The sequence below is a fragment of the Grosmannia clavigera genome, assembly GCF_000143105.1.
Source record: "Grosmannia clavigera kw1407 unplaced genomic scaffold GCSC_160, whole genome shotgun sequence".
Classification (NCBI taxonomy): domain Eukaryota; kingdom Fungi; phylum Ascomycota; class Sordariomycetes; order Ophiostomatales; family Ophiostomataceae; genus Leptographium; species Leptographium clavigerum.
In genome coordinates, this window is record NW_014040779.1 from 112,859 (window position 1) to 136,686 (window position 23,828).

Here is a 23,828-nt window from a genome sequence, read left to right on the forward strand (position 1 = left end):
GAGAGGCAGAGGACACACGTTAGTAATGTAACGTCCTGCAAACAGCGCTCCAACTGCAAATGGATGTTTGGGATTTCGGCGACGCCGAGATCGCTGCACTATTATGTACAGAGTATTGCTCTTTGAAAGCATCGGGAAGAATCTTCGCAACTCCAGTTTCTGTCACATTTTTGCTCGGCTTTCTCTGCCTTCTCGAAGCTGGTCCCGACAAGACGGTTCCGTCGCCGACCTGGCTGGCTGGCTGGCTGGGGGGGCTGCATTTCAGGGCCTCGTGATTGCTCCGTACGTGACAGGGGCTGCAAGGTACGAAGACCGCTACTCCCAAGAGAGCAAAAGTAGCGAAGTCAACCACCAGCACACCCAGACGGGTAGCCGTTGAAGGGAAGGGAGGAGTCAGGCCAGGCCCAAAGACGGCCCAAAGACAGGGCTCATGGCAGGGTCTGGGACAAGGGGGAGGGAAGTCCTGGACAGGAATTCTGTTTATCCTGTACAGAGATGAGAGGGGCAGCAGTGGAGTAGCGTGCTTGGAGATATGAAAGGGGGGGACACGCTTTGCATCTGACGGAGGGCGTCGCACAGGAGTGAGCGAAGTGGGGCGACCGATATCCGTAGGACCATTTTTTCTGTCTAGTGGGATTTGGCGGGTCGCATGTCCACAAACACGGGAAGTACTCGTACTCCCTACGCCGTACTATGCACACGAGACAGGGCTTGTCAAAAGAGGTGAACGAGGCTTGCCAGGTGGACTCCTCGTATCTTGCAAGAAAGATACTCGCAAAAAAAAAAAATGCCTACGGTGGCCCTCTCATTTCAGTGTACGAGTATACTCGTAATGCCGTGCAAGATAAGTATGGTAATACTCGTAAGATACGAGTGGATAATCTGCGCCGGTTGGAAACAATCCCCATCTCGTACTACGGAGTATGTAATCACATAATCACCGGCCACGACCGCCAACGGCGTGTACGCTAGAGGCCTGTGGGATAGCACCAATTTGGGGGTACTATGTAAATTGGTACTCCGTATTCCTGCTTGCTGCAGCTGTGCGCGACGCAAGTACGAGTACCGCAGGTGTCGGCGGGCTGTATTTAATACCCGACGGCTAAAACGGCTGCTAAGCGTCAGCGTCTGCGCTGTAAACCACAAGCCTGCGGGTTCTTCCTGTAGTGGCAAGCATGTAAAAACATCATGTTGCGCGTTTAAGGTCGGATGCATTTACACCGAATCCGCTTGCTCTCGTTTCTTGAATTGCAAGTATCTTGCTTTCGGTCTCGCTGCAAACCTATTACCACCACAACAGCAAGAACCAACACAACAAACACAGACCAAACACACACTCTCGCTCCTCGACATCTCAAACGCTCGGGCTTATGAACCGCGGGGAAACCTTGCAACTGGCCTGAACAGCGATCGAGTGTGCATTGCAGTAGCGTACGACGTAGGGACGGCGCGAAGTACCCTTCTGCTTGCCTGTTTGCTGTCCACGCTTCGTTCCTCCGTGCCCTTACTGCGAATGTGTCGCCATGGCAGAGTCGCAAAGTCGTGCTTCTGCCAGTCATGCGTCATGTCCGCGGAGCAAGTCCAGTTTCGATGGCAGCTTCGATCGTGGCCTGCCTAGCGCGCCTTCCCCCCTTTCCCTCACACTCGTCCGTTTTCCTCTCCGCGACTAGTGCCGTCTGGATGGAGAGCAGCAGGACAGACACCTGTGGGCCGTCGTGCCTTCCCCTATATCTCTCTTTCCTTCCTTTGCAAGCGAGCACGGCGAACTCGTATTCTCTTGCTCTCACCATTCCCGAAGCTCGCCGCAAACACTTTGCCATTCTTCAGCAACGTCTGATCGGATGATACGACTAGCCACACGGCTGGCCCGCACACCAGCGCGAGAGCGCCCGACCACACACACACGCCCTGGAAAAAGGCAGGACTGCGCTAACAGCCGTCTGGCGTTGTCAACCATCTTCTGCCAGCTGCCCAACTTGGCCTGGTGTTCTTTTTCGCCCGTTGGCCGCTTTATTTCACCAGCTGTATAGCGGCTCGGCGTATCTTGCGAACATCTGGTTATGTATTTCTCCGTCGGCGCCGCAAGCCGCACTACACACACCCTACTCGTGCATACAAGGACAAGATGGCACGCACAACAGCCAGGCGCTGTGAGACGCCGTCTTCCCGTCACGGCCGCTGTGACGAATTCAGGACTGCCCACCGCTCTGCATATATTTGATACAGCACTATCCACAGACGGTCGAGGCGGGACCTCTGGTAATATCAAAATGTCAGGCGTCCTGCACTGTCGTACTATAGTAATATATGCACGAGTTCGCTTAGCGAGCAATCTCACCTTCTCAGCCGCTCCGAGCTAGAGGCAATGCCAGAGCCAGAGAAAAGCCCCGGGTCAATCACATCGACCTCGTCACAGAGCTGCCGCCGTCCGACAACGGCTATATCTGGCCGTCCTACGAGGACACACGACGTACTATGTACGATATCTTACCGTGTATATATCTCCTCGACCCTGGCACCCGCTTTAGCACCACAGCTCATCTACGGAGTACGGAGTAGAAGCAACAAAAAGCGCGGCTGGAATCCACTACCCGATCGCTCATCTGGACCCGCTGCTTGCTGAGTGCCAGGGGGAGAGGGGAGGGGTGCCGGCTCGTCTGCGAGACTGCCTACGGGTACTCCGTACTTTGCTCCTTCTCGTGCACCAAGGTATTAAGGTTTCCAGGGAGCCGTGGTGTGGTAAGTAGCCGCGGCGAGAGAAACATCGGTTGGCAGTCGCTGTGACCAAGTGCCTTGCTAACGCCCGAGCCAACTAGCAACCCCTGTCTGCAGTTGTGTATCGTATCTTACTCCGTATATAGTATAAGTACTATGTACGGAGTAAGGGGACGAAAATACGGTAGACCCTTGCACGTCCAGCTGCGGTTGCGGCTGCGAGGTCTGCATATGACCTGAGAGACATCCGAGTATAAGTATACGGTTATAAATAACACGAGAACGAAGACGAGATGGCGTGCAGAGAGAAGAGGAACGATGGATGCAGTCTCCAAACCTACGAGTAGCTTCTTGCGGCGGAAAGACTTCCAAGAGGTCGGCCATGACACCCCCTTCCCATTTTTCCCGGAGCAGACGGGCCCATGCAGCCGAGGGTGTGTGGGCGAGAGAGTGGGACACAGGGGTGTGGTGAAGTGAGGTGAGGGATGTGGAAGTGGATGCCGATGTGAGCCAGAACGCCTCTTCCTCAGCCTCTCTCGATCGATGGAAGCCACCAAGCACAGACAAGCATGTACTCGTTCTAGTCGAGGCATATCATGAACCGCGAGCCGCAGACGACAAACCAAGGACAGACACCAACAAGCTTTGTTTTTGTTGTTTCGCACTGCGGTAGCAAGCATTTTGCTCGCCAAGAGCGTCTCAACGGCCTCGCCCTTACGATGTATAGTGGTAGGCAGGACCTACTACGGGTACTCGTGTGTATGAGAGAGTATTTTTGTCTTTCGCTCTGCCTCAGATGCAGCTTTTTCATGGTTCGCTAAAATAGCAATGTAGCATCAGGCATGCACACGCCCACTCCCACGCCCACATCCATGTCCACTCCATGTCCACGCTCGCATCCACTTCCACTTCCGCGCCCGCACATCGCACACGCTACGACCCTGCACTCCCATTGCCACCCCTGCTCGTGCTGCTGCATGGCGAAAGGACGAAAGTCGGTCAGGCAAGGTGGTACGGTGTACGACTTGCTCGTGGGTCGTTGGAGATGCTCGAGACGCGCCAGGAAAGATACGTGTGTACTCCGTACGGAGTACTGCTCGACCGCTTACGACTGCACACATACCCGTACACGTACAGGTCGGCTGGTGCTGGGTCGACAGCAGCCAGCGAGCGGGCAAGAATGAAACCGGCCGCCTGCCACCGGTCCCATCGGCCCCCATCCCTGCACGAAAGGTGCGCATGAAGCATTGATACGGGCAGAGGGGCGAGAAAGGGGGAGGACGACGAGAGAAAGAGAGGCTAGACAAGGACCAGGCAAAAGGAAAAGAACCCCTATGACGACATACGCCCAACAGTGTCAACGCCAACGCCTGTGAGTAGAGAAAGGCTCGGCCAGATACTCCGGCTTGCAAAGTGGGATTCGTGCGTACGGAGTAGTACGAGTAGACAATACCTGTGGAAATCTACGACGTTCATGACGACACGCATTGGTGGATAAAAAGGCCCCCAGAAGCTCAAGTTGCTCTGCAGTGGTCCATCTGCATGACAGAAAGGCAGGAGGCATCATCTTAATGCTCCGTGCGGGACCCAGGACCGTTGCACAGAAAACTTACACAGGCGATACCACCTGCGAGGACGATGTTCCTGAAGACGACGATACGTACGAGTACGAGCTACTCGTAGCTGCGGCGTCACCTGGGCGTCGCCACAGGAGGGAGGCGAAAAGAGGGAAGGCCAAGACACATCAGGACGCGAGAAGAAGACGAAAACATCCGACCGTTCAGCCGGCAGACAAAGACTGCAGTGTGACCCCCATCTTTCGACCTACGGAGTAGCCTGCCATATCTGTCAAGGAAAGGGGCTGCGGGCTAAAAAAGAAAGGAGGAAGGGTAGCATGCGAAATAGGGGGGCATGCAAACGAGGATGGGAGAGCAGACAGGGCAGCCAACAAGGACGGCCGGATGACACACACGACAACCACGACAAACATCATGCTCAGGTCGGAGGATACAACCCCAGCAGCTGCCCTCACCGCCCTCCATCCGGCTGTTTCTCTCCTGCTCCCGTGCTCGTGCTCTACAGGGCCTCTGCTACCTCTGCCCGGGGTCTCGTCCGAATCCGAGTGGGAGGAACAGAAAACTGGAGCATGTGCCATGCGAGAAGAGAATGCTGTGCTCGTGCTCCGTGCTCCGTACTCCGTACAACGACCCCGATGGAGCAACACACTGGGAGGAGGGGAATCTCACACGGCAGCTGTACGCGATACGAGCACGGCGGGCTGCTTTCCTTTCTGACAGTCTCCGTGGACGGGCTGTGCAGAGCGCTTCCGACACCCTCTTGCAGTTCTCGTTGCCGTCCTGGCCGCTAAGAGCCGGCAGCAGATGGAGATATGTCCCGATCTGGAGGATGCTCGGCCAGGCACATCCGTTTAGGGAACCACGATAGCAATACTACGCAGGGAAGGGCCGTCCGAAGGAGCGGGAAGGGGGGATGAACATCCTCCTTGCCATCAGTGGCGCGATATTTCGGCTTTCCAGGACAAAGCGAGACGTGGTGTTGACAGAAAAACACCACACCACACCACCTACCAACCTTGGCTTCCTGTCTATTGGCCGTCATTACGCGGCGGCGGCGCATATTGTGCCCGTAGTACGTGTATCAAAATCGTACTCGTAGATGCAAGATAGTTATGTACATACGAGTACTATGTAGTAGATAGGTCTATCACCTGCATCTGGGAGCGAGAACGCGCACTCCCTGTTTCACGAGTCGGCGCGACGGTTCATTCGGAGGGCTGTGCAGCTGGCTGATTTGAGTGCAATCAGATCCGACGCGTGAGGACATTGAGAGAGGCACTTGTTGGCTGTCGAAACCGGTCGAAACACTAGGCCACCAGAAGAGAGGCATTTCTGTGGCGCTCGAAATTGGCCGTGGAGCCTGACTAATCGCTGGCCAGCTCTAGAGCACGATACGTGTACTCGCGTACTCGTATCTTACTTCCCTCAGCGCTAGGCCTCTGGCAAGTCGCCCCGAGAGAGACGTGTTGTTTGTCTACTGAAGCCAGCCTAGCCGCTACGACCAACTTGCTGGCAAGCTCTATTTTGGTCTCCCACACGGGAGGTCTCAGCGAGTGCCATGCAACTCGTACTCGTATGTACTCGTACTCAAACATAGTACGCATCTTATTATTACGACACGTTCAGAACGCGTGACAGGACAGGGTTGGAGCGGTTGTTCTCCATCGGCTCCCTCAAAGACCCACCGGACCAAAAAAAAAAAACCCCCCAAAGATGGGAAAATACGTCGTAGACAGTAAAGAATGAAAGGCCAGTCAGCGGAAGCAGTCGGGTGGGGATCGGGACATCCTTCCACCCCATAAATCAGAGTTTCATAAGAGCGTGGGCGAGCCAGGACCACAGCCTTCAATCTCTGCTATGTACTCCGTATGTACGTCGTATACCCGTTTATTAGTAGGATCGGCAGAGTTGATGTCGAGGAGTTCTGATAGTGACCCAAGGTGGGGATGCACCTGAAAGGGGATGAGTTCAAGTTCGAGTTGTCTCACACCTCCACTAGTGGCCCAAGAACCGGTTCATGCGCTGGGAGAAGCTCAGAATACGACCGGTAATCTTGCGTACTGTGTACGAGTAGAACACGGCCGTGGTATCGCGTACATGGTACAAGCTCCATACACAGGGAGACGAGCCGGAATGTAGCAGCAGTGACGTTCTGGGGAGCTCGTAGGAGTCGTTTCGATGTGCCTGGCAGCCAGCGTAGAAAGTCTGCAGCTGGTCGAAGCACTCCGGACTGCCTCGTGGCATCTGGATCAACGATCTCGCAATCTGCTGCCGGATTGGTACGCACAATGCTGGGGGTTGTGACGGTCCTGGTCGTAAGGAGAACAGATGGACGGTTCTTCGTCGTGCTGCCCTTCTGGCCTTTCTGGGAGACACAACACGGCGAGACGAACATGTCGACTCACTCGAACTCTTTTGATTGTTGCTCACCGCCCCTTTTGGCCTGACCTGGCGGCCTCAGGCGATCGTGCAGACGAGACGGGCACACTGAGACAGCGGCCCAGGTCGGAAGATGGAACAGCAAATCAGAACGATAGAGGTACATAGCAAAGACAGCATATGAGATCCGGCATCGTATTCTAGCCAAACAGAAGATGCCGCTAACTCACCTCGAGAACCCAGGACAACCGAAGGCTGCGATGCTGCACAGGCAGCTAGGATCTCGCGATCCCATGCGGCGCCTAGCCACTGCAGCCACTAGAAGATGGTGAAAGAGGGGCGTCTGTATCCAGTGTCCGACGTCATATGTGTACATGAACACGGCAGAAAGAGGCGTTGCGCTCCCGAGACATGGATTGGGTGTGCATGACGACGATATGAGGGAGATGGAGAGGAGATGAAGCGAGCACAGAGAAAGAGCTAGGGATAGTATATGAAAAAACGAGGAGTAAAGAACAAGAACATATTGGATGCAAAGGTCCGAAGTAACACAACAGAGACTGAAAAAAGCAGAACAGGAAGGATGCAAACCGTTCCTGCCTTGCCCGCCAAATTGCGGCACAGAAGCTCATCGACTTTTTTACTGACAGAACTCTGTGAGAATACAGACAGTAAAAAGATAGCCGGACAGCGTCTGTGTTGCTTTCTGGCAACGATGTCAATACAAATGCACGCCCTGGGGACGCTATAGACGCAGCAGGACACGCTGCATCGCCGTCTGCTCTCGAACCGCCGACAGGCCTGTAGGATAAAACCGCGCTTTTCATTTGCTGACGTAACGTTTTCCCGCCCTCTCTCCCAACACCCTTTTGCCCTCCTTTGCGCTCTGTTCCCGCTCGTTCTCTGGGATGATCTAGCTGCATACCCAAGATGACATGATGAGAAGCCGATTAATAGCAATTACCACCGCCACCGCGCAGGAGCCCGTCCGCAACGACAAAAGAGAGGAAACACAGGTAGCAGCCAAACATCTGCAGACACCTCCGTTCCTTTCCTGCCTGTTCAGCCGTCCAAAGCGGCCACCACGAGCGCCGACACGCCCTCCTCCTCGCTGCGAACCGTCACCTTGGTCGTCACGCCCGTCTTGGTCGAGTACGCCATCCGCACCGTGGCCACCACCCGACCACCGCCCACCGTCTTGCCCAACAGCTTCAGCGTGTGGGTCGTCTGGCTCTGGGGGATGTCTGTGCCTTCCAACGGCTGCAGCGACAGTGTTTTGGCCAGCAGGTCCGTCGCCTCTGTGACAGAATTAGTAGATGTATGAGAGTATATTGGAAGAAGGAAGAGAGAAAGGGAAAAGAAAGGAGAAGAAAGGGAAAGATAGGAGAAGAAAGGAAAGAAGGAAAGAAAAAGAAAAAGAAAAAGAAAAAGAAAAAGAAAAAGAAAAAGAAAAAGAAAAAGAAAAAGAAAAAATGAGAGCATCCCGAGAACCAATACACACCTGCTATGCTCTTCACTCCGCTGAGCTGCAGCGTCTCCTCCGACTCCTCGCCCGATGCGCCCACTTGCTCCCAAAGGTGGCTGAAGTTGCTGGCAAAAGTCGGGATGACGTAGTCGCTGCCTGATAGGTCGAACTCCGACACCTCGTACTCGTCGTCGTAGCCCGACTCCTCCGGCTCGCGTGTCGACGGGTCGATCTCCTTGCTCGTGAACTTGAGCACGTTGGAAAAGGTGCTCGTCGGCAGTCCATCGGCCCCGGCCACCTTCTTGAAGGCCACATACACCTTGCCTGGTTCGTTGGTGGCCAGACGTTCCGCCTGCAGGATGAAGGCTTCCTCCAGCTCGTCCTCCTCCGACGGTGTCGCCACCACCGACACGTTCTCCAGCACCGTGTCTGGCAACGTGTTCTTGATCTCGTACTGCAGCACAATGTACTCCTTGAAGATGTGCTTGATCACGCTCACCACATATTCCGTCTCGGCCTCAGTCAGCTCTACCACTGGTGACGATTTGAGAACGGCCCCGAACTCCTGGATCTCCGGGATCTGCAGCAGCTCCTGCGCGTACTTCTGCGCCTGCGCCGACGCCGACGCTGCCTCTTCTGCAACCGACGCCGCCGACTTGGCTGCGCCTCCCACCTTGGGCGCCTTGAGCGTTGGCGCCGTCGCAGTCAGCTTCTTCGTCCGGTCCTCCGCGTCCGCCTGCTCGCGCGTAACGACCGGGATCTTGGAGATGTCAAACGATGTCGTGAACGTGTCCTTCTCGTCCGACGTCACGTATGTCACCAGCTGGTGTTCAAAGAATGACAGCGAGTACATGTTTTCTGCGCCACTTTGTTAGTCTTTTGCAAAGCCAAGTCCCAAAGACTGTCCGACATACCGTTCTTGACAAAGCGCTCTGCCAGGGCATCCGGCTCGTTCATTAGCCGCAGGTTCAGCGCCGCACGGTCGCGCACCTCGTCGTCCACATCGTCCAGGCAACGCGACAGCAGCACCTGCACGCTCTTCTTGACCTCCGGGTCCTTCTGGCCCACGCCAAACTTGGCCAGGGCTGTCACCGCCGCCGCGCGCACAATCGCGTTCTCCAGCACCACGCGGTTGTAGATGTAGCGGATGTACTTTGTCGGCTGCGACGTCTTGGGGCCTTCGATGCCCAGTAGGTGCAGGATGCGCACGGCTAGCTTGGTGAACTCGCAGTCCTCGATGAACTCGCAGAGGTGGGCCAGTGCATCCTCCTTCGAGTCGGGCACGAACTTGATCAGGTCGAACATGCTCTCCACGACGGTGCGCTTGAACTCGTACCCGCCCTCGTCCCGCAGGATGCCGCTGAGGAAGGCCAGCATGCCGGCCTGCTTGCTGGGGAACTTGAGGCAGAGCGTGCGGATGGCCTCGACAATGGTGATCTTGAACTCGTCTGTGATCTCCGACATGAACCCGCTGATCTGCTTCATCAGGCGGTCGACGCTGGCCTCGTTGCCCGTCTTGAGCAGCGTCGTGATGGCGAACGTGGCAATCGACCGGTTGCTGTTGGAGATCAGCAGCTCGATGTCTGGATTGCACACCCGCACGGCCTCCGGCTTGAACGACGCAAAGTTGTGCAGGATACGCAGCGCCGCAAACTTGGTCACCGACCGAGGCGACGTCAGGAAGAGCTGCAGCACATGCACCGCCTGCGACACCTCTGCATCCGTCACGTCGCGCAGATCGCAGATCGCCTTGGCCGCCTCGAAGTTGACCATCTCGCTCTTGTGGCGCAGCCAGCCGTCCAGCAGCTGCACCATCGACGGCCGCAGCGTCGGGTCCTCCTCGGCCAGCTGAGCCGCCAGACGTACGAGCAGCAAGACTGCCGTAGGGCTCTTGACCGCACCTGCTGTCCCAAACTGCTTCACCATCTTGACCAGGGCCATCTTGTCGTGCATCCGCATCTGGTAGAGCAGCCCGATGGCGTGGTACTGGGTCATGGTCGAGCTGTTGACGGGCACTGAGCCCGAGCTCGACGAGAATCCGAGAGAGAACCCGCCAGAGGACTTGGTGTTCGCCGCAGCCTCCTGCGTCTCACTCTGCCAGCGCCGAACGACGTCGCGCGCGATGGGAAGCAGGTGGTAGGAAGAAACAAGAGAGGCCGACGATACGGACGGGTTTCTGTCAACAATGGCCGTCTTCATCACGCGCTCGATGGATTGCACAGTCGTAGCCTAACGAAACAAGCAGCACACGTCAGCAAGGTCCTCGAGTCTACCAGAATCGCGTTGCCGGTCAGCAGGGTCTGGCATACATCGATGATCCGGCATAATGCTCGGATGGCATTGGGCCGGTAGATGAAATCGCCGCTGCCACCGGTGTCCTTCATGATTGTGCTAGTGACCATGATGATATCCTCGGCAGAGTGGGCCAGCTCCTTGATCACCAGGTGGACCGTCTGGCGCAGGCTGGCATCTTTATTCTGGAAGAGCTTGGAGATGCCGAAGAAGAGTGTCGTGGCCTCGTTGGTCGGAAACTTCTCCCCTGTGTAGAGGAGGAGCGCGATCTTGGTGAGGAGAATGCGGCATTGTCTCGGCTGGATGGGAGAGCTGTTAAACAATCGAGCTGCACACAGTCAGCTTGTGCTCATCACCGACGCAGGAAAGCGCCGCAGAAGCACTGGATGCTGCACGTCGTCGATGGGGCTAACGTCTGCCCATTAATGAGATACACACCTTCTTGGAATACCTGCGTGCGGTCGACCCGGACAAGGCTGCCATCGGCATCCTCATCCCTTTTGCCGTATTCCATAGTGTTCGGTAGAGCAGGGCAGCAGCAATGACTCGATAGCCTGATCGTAACGCTCGAGAACTTCTAACGCTGAAGACACCTTTGTGTGCGGGAGAAGCTGAAATTGGGGCATCGCGAAGTTGCCAGATCCCCCTTGCCCCACACAACCCACACCGCTTGCGAGGCTATCACGTGGAAGCTCACGTGGAATATGTCACGTGTGGGGCTTGCTGAACAGTCACGGGACCTCGTCTTACATCGCTGGTTATAGTCCAGACAGTCCTCCCTCGGCATCGCAAGATGCCTCGCGATTGTCCGAAACCAAGCAGTATACCCTTTGTTCATAGATCTATATTCATGTAGCTCATGAATATGGTGGTGGCATATTGCATAATAATAATTAAATTCTATTGGCGCGCTCTGGTCTCGCTACCGCCTGTTCCCTCCCCGTAGTTCTCGCCTAGCAAGGGCTTTCTACGAAGCTGCAGCGTATCATGAATACATCAGGCCCGCTGTGCTTGTAATTTGTTTTGGTAGAAACCCCTACTTATGAATGGAGGAAGCAGTGGCAGTGTCATCGAGTTGGTGCGCAGAAATGCGGTCCCTCTCTTGCGCTTGAATGCGGCGGCGGCCTAGTCCGAACACCTGTCTGAATGGGGGTCTAGACAAGACACACCACTGCAAGCAAGAGCCCATCATGACGTCTATTGTGATATCGTACCATTCTCTTAGTGACATGGAGGTGGGGCTGACAAAAATGCGAGGAGGCCTGAGAAAGGAGGCTTTGGTATTTGTTTGTCTCGACTAGAATCATAGACTATATCCCCCCAAACTCGCTCTCCTTTCTGTTTCTTCCATACTATTACTGTTGAAAAAATCTCACCAAGGTGGAGGCATTGCGAAGCTGTGGATTAGGGCGTCACGATGTTGAAAATACAAATCACAAAACACCAATGTGCCCCCATGGCACTATGTCTACCTCCGAGAAGCACCCCCAACCACCCTGGCCATGGTGCGCATTGTGCGCAAAGCTTTTTTTGTTTTGTTTCCGTCATATAGGCAACCTGCACAATATCATCGTAGGCCTCCTCTTATTTTAGCCATCAGATCTGTCAGGACAGCCTGCTTTTGTGTGGGAGTTCCGCGTCATACAAGCACTACGCAGTACATCCACCCCCTCCCCCCCCCCTAATGCTCTTTCCTACTTCGGACCGGTAGCCTCTGACTACATCCTGTTCCTTCCGTTTTATGACACCCTTAGGGTTGTTCTTTCCTGTGCCGTGCTCTTTCTGTTTTCGCTTGTCTCCCCCTCGTCCCCCTCTCCTGTCTTTTCTTTCCTCTCTTCTTCTCTCTTCTTCTCCTCTCCTTCCTCTCTATAAATTCTTCATCATCCTCTCCCACTTTTCTCATCTGCCACTCTATACAGTCTGGCAGACGAGAACAGTTTTCCTATTTCAATACTTATCAGACGTCTTGGCCATCTTGTGGGCTAAGTACGTTTGATTTGTATTTCTTTTCTCTTTTTCCTACCTCACGTCTTTGTTCCATTCAATCTCAGTTGTGAACTACATCTACTTCTATCATATCATCACTTGATTCTCGACACACATCAGCGACGATGTATCCATTCGGCTCGGGACCTTCGCCCGGTCCATACGGGTCGGGGGGTGACTATAATCCCAGGACGGCAGAGTCCCTGGAAGGAGAGATAGCCCTCTTGCGCAGCCTTCTCGCTTTGCAGACATCTTCTTCTAGCAGCTCCGATTGGATCTCCGATTGGTGAGTCCATATTTGTTCTCGAAGAATTGCTTGCTGCTCGCTCTACTTAGCCCTTTCTTTCTTTTGTCTTTCTTTTGTTCGTTTGGCTCTATCCCGTTCAAGTCTACCGTGATCCTTGGACTTGGCTTGTTCTTCCAGACAGATCATGGCTTCCGTATAGCAAATGGAGATTCCAGAGATATATCCCAATATGAAAAGCCAGACAGAAGACACCTTGTTTGGATTTTTTGCCCTTTCTGTCGTCTCTGGATAAACGCTCTATAAACGGAGAGAATTCATATCACAAACATCTTGTTATAAGAACGTCCTCGCTCGACTTCTTATCGTGTCTTGTCACGTTTAGCTGTTCTATCTGAATGGAGTCTGACAAAAAGAAACTATAGGGAACGCACGCGGTCGCCCAGACCTGGCCTGAACTCTTTCGGATCGCCGTACAGGCTCCCGCAGAGACCTTTCAATGCCCCGTTGCGTTACTGTGCACGTACGCATCGCAATCCTAGGGGACTAGAAGTGCCCGAGAACACTCTGCCGCATGGTGTACCTCCTCCTCCACAACCGGCTGCCTATCGACAGGCACCGTCTCTCATGAGACAGGAATCTGCAAGAAACTGGACAGAGATTCTGAGATCCTCAAACATAGCTCGACAGGACTCGCCTCCTATCTATCCCACAATTGGCCCTTTTGCCAGTCAGTTGCCCAATGTTTTTACGGATAGGCTGCCTGTCTTTGACATGACTGGTGCTTTCTCTGGCACGCTGCCTGAGACTTACACACGCAGACAGGCACTGTCTTCTTTTTCGACGGAAGGCGGCAACATAGATTATTGTCCTGCTAAATCGGGCCTTGCCAAGTCGGCTCCGGCCGAAGCTTCCTCGAGACATAGCACAGTCCTCGACATGAATGATATGAACGAGGCTCATCTTCCGAAAGAGCTTCGATCTTTGCGGGACGCAGCTAGAAATGCCGGCATTCGTGTCGGTTTGAAGAATGAAACTCCTGACCAAAGTGGCCGCTCATCTCCGCTTTCGGGAAAGAACAAAAGCGTGCTTGACCCATCGTCGTCACCGTTCAAACCAACAAACACGGCTCCGGGTAAAGCCAATATGGTAGCCAAGGCTAGTGCCGGAGTTCTTCATGCTGCCGAAAATCATATTTCAGGCGAGGTCGATGCGCGTCGCTTTGCGACCCCTAGCCCTCTTCGAAATGTCATGTCCTTCAGTGATGCTCCTCTGGATGGCATAATTTCGGAAAATGCCAGTGGCTCCATTGAAAATTTCGAGGCAGGTCGTTATGCATCGTTTTTCCCGGCTGCGTCTACAACCACTCTTGATGTCTACAAGGCCCACTCGGAGACTCCTTACAACATGGCCGGCTCTGGGTCGGATCCCGTTGAGTCTTCTCGTGCAAACGAAGCTAGAACCTGTCTTTCTGCTGAAAGCTCCCAGGAAGAAGATCATGATGATGACGACCAAGAAGACTGCCAGTATTTCTTGCCTCCCGGGAGTCCTATCCTAGACTGCAACGACAGCCCGAATGTTTCCATGTCTGATGCGGACGTTTCTCTTTCCCTGTCGAAACTTTCGGTTTTGCCACCTTCGATGCGTCTGGGTCTGCACCCTCGGGTTGCTCTGACTATGGCCAGTACTCCTGCAGCGCCCGAGGTGGCCAGAGTGTATCAAGACCTCACCCCCGAACTGCCAACCATTTGGGACAGTCGGGATGACACTGCTTATCGTGCCGGTATAGCAAGAGATGCGAGGAATAGAGCATTTAACACATTCGGAGGACTCAACAGCAACGCAACACAGTATGGAACGGCCAGCCATTCCAGTGGCGGCTATGGGAATCAAGCCGATGCTGGAGGCTCTACTTCTCATGTGCCCACTGCTGTCGGTACGGGCCTGCAAGATACCGGTCATGCCAATATGAGTTCCGGTTTTGATCATACGGTAACATACCGCACTAGAGGCACTAACTCCAATGAAAACAATGCTAGCTACCACCAGGATCTATCAGTGGTTCCTATGTCTATGCGTCTGCCGGACGAAGTTCAGAGCACTCACAATCCCGACCTTGTTCCTGGTCGCGAGCTGGAATCAGAGATTGACCCTGAAGATCAGGCTCTTCCGGCCTCTGAATTCCCCGCAGCTCGGTACTATACACCGAACGAGGTTGACGGGGGAAGCAACTTGGGCCCGAACATCTCGGGTCCTAACGCAACCTCTGGAAGACTCGCCCCGTTCAGTACTATTCCTACAGCGACATCGGGGCGTGGCAACGGCGAGCGTCAGACAGCATTCTCGACTGTAGCGACCTTTGCTGCTCAAGCACAAGAACCCACTGCCGCGGTGCCGATCCCCATCCCAGTCCCTAACCCTCGTGCGCACGGTATGGGCCATGTTGTCGACCATGCGCCCCGACAGCATGTGGAAAACTGGCAATACATGGGAATACCTGGACGATACGCTGAGTTCATCAGGGCACGCAACGAGATGAGGGCCCAAGCCTTGAACTCCGGCACCAATACTTGGCTGCCTACAGGAAACGAGGAGGGACAATCTGGGCTTCACGAGGTAACAGCTTGTATGGTCACAACATATCGCTGCGCTATTTTTTTTATTGTCTCTGTGACTAACGGACTGGCATCTTAGCTAGCGACGCCCTGAGGCCGATCGGGCACGGGAGACCACGGCCTCGATCTTCTGAGGGACAAGATTCGCGACCTGTCTCACCTCAGTCATCCGTCAGCTCCGGCGAGTTCATGGTTTTCAAGTTCGACCCCTAAACAAGCCCAAGCGGCGACATAATTGCCCGCGGATAGAGCGAGCACAATAGTGAGGCTGGGTTTGAAAAGCAAGCCAAGACACACAATTGGCCAGGCTATGTGCCTACAACCGGCAGTGGAGGGTTCATGATGCCCTTTTATGGGTGTCTCCTCCATCTTGTCTTCATTTTTTTCACCTTTTTCTTCATTTCTCCCCCTTTGATTTGACTTTGATTTACTTGCTTTTTGTCTGGTAGTGCAAACACGTTTTGCAAAATATTCGAGAGGAGACTGGAGGTGGCGGGCAGGAAAACAAGAGAAAGGAAAACAGGTGCCAGGACAGAGAGAAGAACGGGGGATTGGGGTAGTTTGAGGTTGGCATGGTCAGTTCTATGGACAGGAAAATCAACACAAAAAAGGGGAGGTTATTGAAAGGCGAGGAGGCAAGGGAGTGCGAGCTACGCATGCCTAGTCAGAGGCGGTCGTATTTCTTGTTCAGTTTCGCGGTTTAGTTTTCGTCGTTCCATATATCATGTCCGGGCACTTAGTAAAGTGTGCCATTGACGGACATCTTGATAGCATAATGGATGCTGTTAGTTTTGCAAAAATCTCCGGGCCTTGCTTCACAAACGTAGAGCAGACCAAAGTCGCATTGGAACTCAAGCTATTTCTCTGAAGATCACCTGAGCAGAAGCAGCACACTGAACCAACTCCGAAATGTTTCTGGCTATGTCTATAAAACCAGTCCATTATTTAAACCTTTTCCTTTCCCATCATATATGCTTCTACCATGCCGCCCCCCTCATCCGGCCCCCCTTTCTTCAGCATAGTTGCATGCATACGACGTCTTATGCCATGCGTATGAGGAAATGAGAAAAAGGAAAGAAACGAAGAACGAGAAAAGAACTCGGACTTTCCAAAAAAAAGAAAACAAGCCAGATTAACAAACGGCACGTGACTATGGTTGGACACGGTACCCGCCAAGGGATATTAACAAAGAGCAAAAATGGCTCTCCAAAACACCAACAGTCAAAACGGACCGAAGCTCAGTTAACAGGCAATCGGGCCAAGAAAAGAAGAGAGCCGTCACCGATGCATTATTCTCTTGAGGGACATATCGAAAAAATGGTAAGATACCAGACGGTATACAACAGAAAAGGGGGGATAAATTATGTGGCTTTCCCTGGTTCACATGGCTGGATAGGCGCTGCCGGGAATCATGCTATTGCCACCGGGGCCGCTACGGGCAGCACCCACATTACTGGGGCCGCCTCGAGGGCCGCCTGTTAGCTGACGTCCAGCAGCTATTGGGAGGGAGAAGTCAGGGTTGGTGTTGAGAAGGATCTCGTTGGGGTCCCGTAATGGACGGCGAGAAATCATGTGACCAGGCGGACCGTATGGGCCAGGCACACCGCCGGGACCAGCACCATATGCAGGCATCATACTCGGTGGCGGGATCCAACGTGGATTGATGCCCCGCTGGGAGATGGACGTAAATGTTGACCGCTCAGACTCGGCTGGGCTTCGCGCGCCCTCTGGGATATCCTCATAAGAGTGGTTCGCCATCACCTGTGGCGCTGCGGGTTCGTGCAGCTGCTGCCGGCTGCGTTGCGGTTCGGCAAAGCGCGGGTCGATATCTTCCACATACGATTCGGACGTCGAGGGCCGTTGCTCGGTAGCCTCTGTGGCCGGCGGAAGGCCGCGGCTTCCCTGCAAGTCGGAGGGTGCAGCTCCTTCTGTGTTCCAGTGTGCTCGTGGAGGCACATATTGACTGCAGATGTTAGTGGGAGCCCAATTGGCAGGGAAAAGCGCAAGGCGACTTACTCGGCTGCTTCTGCCTGCTGTTCCGGCAAGCCCCGCGAGGTTCGTCCTTCCTGCAGGCCAACCAAGCCGGCAATCTCAGAATCACCGTCGCTAAAACGGCCCGCCTGTTGCTGTGACAGTTGATGGGGCTGGGAGGGCAGAACAGATGCATCCATCTCGACTGCGTGGCTAGGGGCTTCAAAGACCGGGTCGTTCGGAAGGGGCGGAGGAGACTCGGCTCTTGGCAGGTCGGCAGATGGTGATCGGTCGTGGCTGTACTGCCCGTTGACAGCAGCGGCACCACTGTTGCCGTCTGCACCGTTGCTCGCGTTGGGCACAGCCGCATTCGCATAGTAGCCGACTTGTGGGCCAGTAGATTGTCCGTTGTTGCCATAGGAGCCGGTGCTTTCGTATTGGTAGCCTGGTGGTGGCGATCTGCCTCCCCGGCCTGGACCGGGGCCAGGATAGCCTCCTCGGCCAGGTGGAGGTCCATAGCCACCAAAGCCACCTCTGCCTCGTCCGTTATACGGCGGCATGGGACCCCCGTAGCCAGCTCGTCCTGGTGGTCCATAACCGCCTCGTCCTGGAGGCGAACCATAGCCACCTCTCCCCGGAGGCGGGCCATATGCGCCTCTACCAGGTGCCGGACCATAGCCCCCACGACCGGGTTGGGCATACGGCCCTGGCCCGCCTCCACGACCGCCACGATAACCGGGTCCGCCTCCCCGTCCACGCTGCGAGGGCGGCATGTTGCCCATAGCATCTGGGACAGGACCTCTCCGTGCGCCGTAGCTGTCTAGAGGGGGAGCATTACCGTAAGGTGGGACGTTTCCATACGCATCTCGCTGAGTGGATTGAGAACGGTCGGTAAGGCGAGGCGGCCCGGTTGAAGCGCCTGACATTGCAGCAGGCTCGACCGAACCGCTGCGGACGCCATACTGATACTGGTTTTGCGAAATGAGGGGCTGCGAGTAGGAGTCTCCAGGCAAAGATGTCTGTGCAGTGAGGGGTATCTGTTCCTCGCTGCTCGTGGCCTCCTTCTGGTCGATCTGAGGGACGGTGGGCTGGCGCGCAACGCCGGCCTCTGAGCCGTCGGCGACGCCGCCACTGACAACGGTGGTGACGACTTCCTGGGCTTGGCGATTGTAAAAGTTCTCACCACTCATCTCGGCATTGGCCTCGATGCGGTGCTTGCGGGTCTTGCGGCTGACGAGAGTGCGGCGCATGGCACAGGCAACGATACTGCCCAGGCCGATGAGACAGGCGGCAGCGAGGGTGATGTAAGAGCCCCATGCCATGTGGGGGACGAACAAGAGGATGTCGATTAGGAAGGCGAGCAGGGCGGCCAGGAAGGCAAATATGCTGACAATGAAGACACCGAGGAGATAGCGAACAGAATGAGCAGGAGAATGGAAGTGGGCGACAAAGGCCAGAACAAGCATGACGAGGCACAGGAAAGCGGCAACAGGATGCAGTATGAGGATGGTAGAGAGGGTGTGGCGCGTAGAGGCGGGCAGATCAAAGGTTGCCGAGGCGCTGGAGGAGTAGAGCGATGCTGGGGAGAGTTAGCCATGCGATGCACAAAGCACGCAAGAAAAGCAAGAACACATACCCGGATCGTAGCCCAGCTCGACGCCGGAACAAGAGCCATCGGCCAGGCAGAAGCCGAAGACTCCAAAATTGATACCCTCATAGGAGCCGAGAGGGATGACCTTGATGATCGGGGTGGATAGTACGGAGAGGATGAGGAGGGCGAAGGCAAGAAAGAGCACCACGGCTAGTGGTGTGGCCGGACGAAGCATGATGGCGGGTCACGGAGTCGAGCCGGCGATGGTGAGAGAGAGAGCGAGCGAAATGGAAGCCCGCGATGGGCGGCGGACACGATAGGCCCGTTTCTCAACGAGAGAGACGTGTTGGCGAGCGAGGAACGAGTCTGGAGCAGCATGGGCGACGAGCAGAAGACGGGAAATTCGAAGCGAGTTCTGGCTGGCAGAAACAAGCTTAAAGCAGAGTCGACAATCGATCGAAGTTGAAGAAGGGACAGCCAAGAGCGACAAGCGCCAAAAGAGAAAAAAGGAAAGTCGGGTCACAGCCACAGCCACATTCAGCTGCAGATTGCGGATGTGATACAGGTCGTCGGGAGGGTGGCGAGCGAGAAAGGGTGGGTGTGGGAGTGGGAGTGGACGTATCCGTTGAATCGGGTGTGAAGACGGACGACTGCGTGAGAGGTGGTGCGAATATGCGCCGTGACCAGAGACGGGCGTGGTAGAAGCTAGAGGTCGAGTAGACGTTGGCGACCAAGCGCAAGAGACGAGAAGAAGAAGAAAGCAGACGAAGACGAAAGCGGGAAAAGAGAAAGATCAAGGCTTCGTATTCGTTGAAAGGAGGAGTCTCCAGCAACAAAGAGGCAGAGCACAGACTGAGAGAGCGAAAGACCTGTCGCTGGCCGGACAATTATCCTACTCTGGTATGTATGCGTGTTGGCGAGTTGGCGACGAGACCAACGAGAGAAATGGTCGAAAGCAACGTCTTTGAGGGGGGTGTAGCCAAGCCAGACGCACAGCGATGGCGTCAAGAGAGAGGAGAAAGGGGCCACGAAGACTGGGAGAGGGCCCAGATTTCACAACTTGTGGAGGTAGCGTGGGCTATTAGCGGGCTTGTTGCATACGAATACGGAGTACTCCGTAGCAGAAGCGTCGCTTCCTTATCTGATACATTGGCCGTGGCGGCAGCCGTGCGACTCGCCAGGTATCCTCTGGCTAGAGAGTACTTGTCTAGAGTACTTGTCTGGACACACGCGCCTGCTAGTTTGAGATACAGTAAGATACATTTAACGCACCTTGTGCTCCTAGTGCTTTCTAGCGTGAACGCTGCGATGAAAAGACCCGCCATATTACGACTGCTCCCGCGACTAGCAGAGCGGTGGTGGTGCCTGGCTAGAACTCTCCTGATAGGGTACTCCGTATCAACATTTTCTACGGACAATCCTTTGGACTGACGCAATGATGCAAGGCAGTCTTTTCCGCCACCAGGTGTTGGCGTTGGTGGCTTTCTATCCCGTAAAGCGAAAGAAGGTCGAAATGCAATACGAGGTATTGTTACTCGTACATACGAATACGTCGTAGAAGTCCCAAGGTGGCAGGCTCGACCGCGTGCGGTTTGTCGCAAGATCGTTCGTTTTTGTGGGGCAGCGTGCTTTCTACTTTCCTGTTTGGTCGCTTTTGTGGTATTACCCTCAGCAAGATCGCAATCTTAATATGGCAGCGAACGGTAGGCTGCTCCTTCTCTCCCAGAACTGCGATCTACGACGTACGCGGTGGTATGAGAGAGCGATGTGTAATTACTCCGTACTGGGCCCCCTATCTTGCTTTGCACTCCGTAGAACCCAATTCTCAGACCCGTCTCGTTTGCTTAACAAAACAGCCCCTGGAGGCGGTCTCTAACATCCCACCGCTGAAGCAACGCCGCAATTACCCCGTATGCGTCTGACCCCGCCCATCAGGGCTGATGGTCCACTGGCCAGCGGCAGATGCATGAGTGGTTGCATACACACGAACGAGCGACGAGAAGACGACCTCTGGCAGACGGATTCTCGCCGTCCTCTGTGAAACGAGTTCCATGGGCCAGCCAGTCCATAGGCCAGCCAGTTGTATGTCTTTGTTCGCGCAGGAATACACGGCCGGCCGTTTCAGACCCAGGCCCACTCACGGCAGACCCTTGCTCTCCAAAGTGGCCATCGTCGACAGAACACGGCTGGCATTTGTCCTTTATTTTGTGGCAGCAGTTCGGCATCGCGAACTGAGGACAATGACTTTCCATTTTGAACACGTTCTGAACAACGGCCATTGCCTTGGACAGGACCATCGGTAAGATGGTGGCATCGCTCGTGTATAAAGCAGCCTTGCCATGGCATCTCGTAGGAATTGCTCACTTAGACTTCCAAGACACAGTAACAAATAAACAGATCCAGTTACTACACAAACGGCAGTGCAAACACTCCGCCGAATACAATACACAGACGAACACGATGGCCGGTTGCAGCTGCGAGACTCGGCGCGAGATCTGGACCGTTTGCGCCCACACAAAGGTGACGACAGAGTTGTGCTGGCAGCCCGGCAACCGCGACTGCGCCCGCGCGCACAAGTTCGACATGCACATCGGCTGGTGTGCCGCATGCGAAGACTACTACGGCAGCAATCTGCTCCGGCGTGACGGCTCTGTCATCAGCTTCTGGCGATGCTTGGAGCGCCTTCAAGTGCGCACGCCTATGTTCATCGGCTTCGTTTCGCCGGAGACGCTGGCCGGCGACGAGTACGGCACCAGCCGACAGGTGCCTGTGGCGCCGTGTGAGGCCTTCAAGTTTGCACTCGGCAACATGATGCGCCGCACGGGCGACGGGCGCGAGGCAACGCGGGTGGCGATGGGCCGGACGGATCTGGAGGGCGGCGGTCCCGACGAGGGCATCGACCATACGCGATACGCAGCTTACATGGAGAGTGTGTCGGTGATCATGACGCTGACACTCGACTGGGCACATGCCAATGTGATGCGCGAGGTCGACGTCGACCCGTATGCCACCTTTGACATGGTTCAAATGTACCAGCAGGCCGACGAGGTGAGCGACCGGTCGCCCTCGTCTTCCGAGACAGAGTCCTTCCCTGTCCTTGGCGACGAAGATGAGGATGAGTGTGAGAGCGAGCGCGAACGCGGCCGCTCCGCTCACTCAGATCGCCGCATATCGGTTGGCTCGACTTACTGGGAACCAGGTAGTTGAAAGAGCACTAACGCTTTGACATGATCTGTACGTATACTTTTGCGAGAGCTGCTTGTGACATAATTCTAATGATGACTATGAGGCTAAATACATCTAGTTACCAGTCTGGTCATCCCTTCATGCCGTGTCCAGCACGATTACCTCGGCCTCGGCCGTGCCGATGTTCTCGACCGTCAACTGGTCGCCGGCGACCAGCTGGTCCACAAATGCGCCATCGCCCTCGTCCAACACGGCGCCAGCATCGTCGCGATCTGCGATGCGGATGCGCGCACCCTCGCCGGGCTTCTTGGCCGCATGCCCGAGCGCCGTGTTGGTCGTTGTCTTGGGCAGATGCACAAAAACCTTGCGCCGGGCCGCCTTGGTGACAACACCGGCCGCGCCGAGGCCAACGGTCCAGGTGGCCGTCTTGGACGGCGCCACAAGAGCGGCACCCATGGCAAAGTCGGCGTGGATCGGAATGGTTCCAGGAAGTACTGGCACGGCCGCAGCCTCCTCGGCTGCCGAAGCGTCTGGGCCAGCGGCCAGCGGACTTAGAATAGGCACAAATGTACCGCCGCCGGCCTGTTTGGCCTCGGTGGGAAAATGCTGGTTGTGGTATGTCGGCTGCAGGCCGCGTTTCCATGGCACCGCCCAGATCTGGAGAAAGTGCACCGGGTCGGCAGCGTGCTCGTTGAACTCGCTGTGCGCGATGCCTGTGCCACCCGTCGTGAACTGCACGTCGCCGCGCCGCACCCGGAAAAACCGGTCGCCGCCGGCTGCTGCTTCCTGGCCGCGCTTGACCATCGAGTCGCGGTGCGTCAGCTCGCCCGACAGCACGTACGAGAATATCTCAAAGTCGCGGTGAGGATGTGTCGGGAAGCCTGACTGCGGCTGCACCGTGTCCTCGTTGAGCACCCGCAGCGACCCGAACCCCATGAACTCGGGGTTGTACCAGTCGGCAAACGAGAAGGAGTGGTATGTGTTTAGCCATCCGTGGTTGGAGTGGCCCCGAGTCGCCGATCGATGTGCCCGGATAGTTGCATGTGGCAGCTGGAAGCTGCTGGCCACCGCCGTGGCCGCTTCGCTGAGCGCCTTCTTTGCGCTCATGTCTGTGCTCATGCTTGTGCGTAGTGTTGTGGTTGTGCTGAGAATGAGAATGAGAATGAGTATGAGAATTTCAAGAATACTGCTTCAAGCGTATGCTGCCAGCTGAATTGCAACAATCAAACCACAACGCCGTGAGGTCGTCCTTAAATATACACGTGCACACCTGGGTGAACCATCGAGAAGATCCACATGCAAGGAGGTCCCGTCTGTCAGCCACAGTCATCATTGCTAAAAATCCCCGATGCTGACGGCATCCATTGAAGGTCACTTATTAGTGGAATGACAAACATGTTTGTAAGCATATTTCTCATTGGTTAGTCATCTTGTTAGTGGAAAACTCCAGACTCTGAAGGGTCCAGAAACGCAACAGATTGCAGATTAAAAGCATGGCAAAAGAACTTCCACAAAGTACCAACTCCACATCATGATTCTTTACTCGTTGCCCCTCCAGCCTGCAACCCATCCGGCTAATACACCTACTGCCTAGCATGATAGCCCATCCAAGAGGACGAAAAAAAATAAAACGACAAGAGGAAGACAAACACAAACAGCTGAACGTACCCGAAAGCACACATCTATACATGAACAAGCTTTTCTTTCAACAAACGAACAGCGTGGATCGACACACTGGCTGACATCTGCAACAAATCCTGGGGACCTGGAGAGCGCCAATGCTATGCAATGTAGACAAACGAAGGTA

At 55.1% G+C, this 23,828-nt stretch overlaps 5 protein-coding genes across 5 annotated transcripts; 2 read left to right on the forward strand and 3 right to left on the reverse strand.

Annotated features, from left to right (window-relative positions):
• Window positions 1-7,733: 7,733 nt before the first annotated feature.
• On the reverse strand, window positions 7,734-10,942 carry CMQ_4954 (coatamer subunit protein; the record flags this gene model as incomplete). The annotated part of the gene is made up of 5 exons (XM_014315890.1): window positions 7,734-7,969; window positions 8,173-8,994; window positions 9,051-10,365; window positions 10,446-10,756; window positions 10,867-10,942. 5 exons carry the CDS (start codon window positions 10,940-10,942, stop codon window positions 7,734-7,736), a joined length of 2,760 nt encoding a protein of 919 aa, XP_014171365.1.
• A 1,597-nt stretch (window positions 10,943-12,539) lies between these two features.
• On the forward strand, window positions 12,540-15,486 carry CMQ_5055 (uncharacterized protein; the record flags this gene model as incomplete). The annotated part of the gene is made up of 3 exons (XM_014315991.1): window positions 12,540-12,700; window positions 13,084-15,284; window positions 15,353-15,486. 3 exons carry the CDS (start codon window positions 12,540-12,542, stop codon window positions 15,484-15,486), a joined length of 2,496 nt encoding a protein of 831 aa, XP_014171466.1.
• Window positions 15,487-16,653: 1,167 nt separating this feature from the next.
• CMQ_5010 (pH signal transduction protein) lies at window positions 16,654-19,070 on the reverse strand (the record flags this gene model as incomplete). The annotated part of the gene is made up of 3 exons (XM_014315946.1): window positions 16,654-17,236; window positions 17,290-18,823; window positions 18,881-19,070. 3 exons carry the CDS (start codon window positions 19,068-19,070, stop codon window positions 16,654-16,656), a joined length of 2,307 nt encoding a protein of 768 aa, XP_014171421.1.
• A 2,225-nt stretch (window positions 19,071-21,295) lies between these two features.
• Window positions 21,296-22,042, forward strand: CMQ_4924 (uncharacterized protein; the record flags this gene model as incomplete). Its single annotated transcript, XM_014315860.1, has 1 exon — window positions 21,296-22,042. One exon carries the CDS (start codon window positions 21,296-21,298, stop codon window positions 22,040-22,042), a length of 747 nt encoding a protein of 248 aa, XP_014171335.1.
• Window positions 22,043-22,159: 117 nt separating this feature from the next.
• Window positions 22,160-23,140, reverse strand: CMQ_4943 (pirin domain containing protein; the record flags this gene model as incomplete). The annotated part of the gene is made up of 1 exon (XM_014315879.1): window positions 22,160-23,140. The coding sequence occupies one exon, from the start codon at window positions 23,138-23,140 to the stop codon at window positions 22,160-22,162; it is 981 nt and encodes a 326-aa protein (XP_014171354.1).
• Window positions 23,141-23,828: the final 688 nt, after the last annotated feature.